The sequence below is a fragment of the Mus pahari genome, chromosome 1 (genome assembly GCF_900095145.1).
Source record: "Mus pahari chromosome 1, PAHARI_EIJ_v1.1, whole genome shotgun sequence".
In the NCBI taxonomy this organism is placed as follows: domain Eukaryota; kingdom Metazoa; phylum Chordata; class Mammalia; order Rodentia; family Muridae; genus Mus; species Mus pahari.
This window is the reverse complement of record NC_034590.1, coordinates 75,389,865-75,391,365: the sequence shown is the minus strand read 5'-3', so window position 1 is coordinate 75,391,365 and position 1,501 is coordinate 75,389,865. Positions and strand designations below refer to the sequence as shown.

At 44.8% G+C, this 1,501-nt stretch overlaps 1 protein-coding gene across 1 annotated transcript; it reads left to right on the top strand.

The window, feature by feature from the left end:
• Positions 1 to 207: 207 nt before the first annotated feature.
• LOC110318195 (olfactory receptor 56A4) lies at positions 208 to 1,200 on the top strand. Its single transcript, XM_021193031.1, has one exon. The coding sequence runs from the start codon at positions 241 to 243 to the stop codon at positions 1,177 to 1,179; it is 939 nt and encodes a 312-aa protein (XP_021048690.1). The 5' UTR covers positions 208 to 240; the 3' UTR covers positions 1,180 to 1,200.
• Positions 1,201 to 1,501: the final 301 nt, after the last annotated feature.

Below are 1,501 nucleotides of genomic sequence, written 5' to 3'. Positions count from 1 at the left end.
CAAGCCCTTCAGGAAGAGTCTTTTCAAAGAAGGGTCTGAATTAATGAATATAAAGTATTCAGTATAGTGCTCTTTGATAAGTTAATGATGATAATGATAGTGATTTTAAAACTTCACTGGGACAGGTTCAAGCGGGATGGAAACTTGAGCTCTACTTTATCTAGAACATATCTTTTCAGTGTTACTTCACTGACTTCATTATGTGAGTTTTGGATTTTCGGCTTGATTGTAATTTCTTCCATGGCATTATCCAACGATTCTGAAGCTCCCATCTCTGAATTCCTCCTCATCTGCTTCCCCAACTACCAGACCTGGCAGCATTGGCTGTCCCTGCCCCTCAGCCTCCTCTTCCTCCTGGCCATGGGAGCCAATGCCACCCTTCTCATCACCATCAGGATGGAGGCCTCTCTGCATGAGCCCATGTACTACCTGCTCAGCCTTCTGTCCCTGCTGGACATTGTGCTCTGCCTCACTGTCATACCTAAGGTCCTGGCCATCTTCTGGTTTGACAATAAATCTATCGGCTTCTCTGCCTGTTTCCTCCAGATGTTTGTCATGAACAGTTTCCTGACGATGGAGTCCTGCACCTTCATGGTCATGGCTTATGACCGCTATGTGGCCATCTGTAAGCCTCTGCAGTACCCGACTGTCATCACTGATCAGTTTGTGGTCAGGGCTGCCATCTTCATTATAAGCCGGAATGCCCTATTTTCTCTCCCTGTTCCCATCCTTTCTGCCAAACTAAAGTACTGTGCTCAGAACATCATCAAGAACTGCATCTGCACCAACCTGTCAGTGTCCAAGCTCTCCTGTGATGACATTACCTTCAATAAACTATATCAGCTGGTAGCAGGTTGGACCCTGCTGGGTTCTGACCTCATTCTCATTGTCCTCTCCTACTCTTTTATCTTCCGTGTTGTGCTCAGGATCAAAGCAGAGGGAGCTGTGACCAAAGCCCTGAGCACATGTGGTTCTCACTTCATCCTCATCCTCTTCTTCAGTACAGTCTTGCTGGTGCTGGTCATCACTAATCTGGCCAGGGATTGGATTCCCCCAGATGTCCCCATCCTGCTCAACATCCTGCATCACCTCATCCCCCCTGCTCTGAATCCCATTGTTTATGGGGTAAGAACCAGGGAGATCAAGCAGGGAATCCAGAACTTGCTGAGGAGGTTGTAAGAGGTACCCAGGCACCTTTAGAACTCATAATAAATAATGGGAAAATAGGAAATCATTTTTATATTGAAAAGAAATTAAAAATTTAAATACTAAATGATTTTGACTCTGATTTTTACAAACATCTTAGGCAGCATAAGAAGAATTCACTTTAAAATCCTTTTCTTTCCTGCTGTTTAAAAGGAAAAATTGCTATGAAGAAGATGGATACAAGCTTCCTGACATGCAGTAAAAGACCTGCAGTATTGGTAAAGGACCCAGAGTCCTTGTCTTTTCCTGTAGGACTCAGTGTGGCAGAGCCCTGCCTGGGTTTTGTGTCATGAAG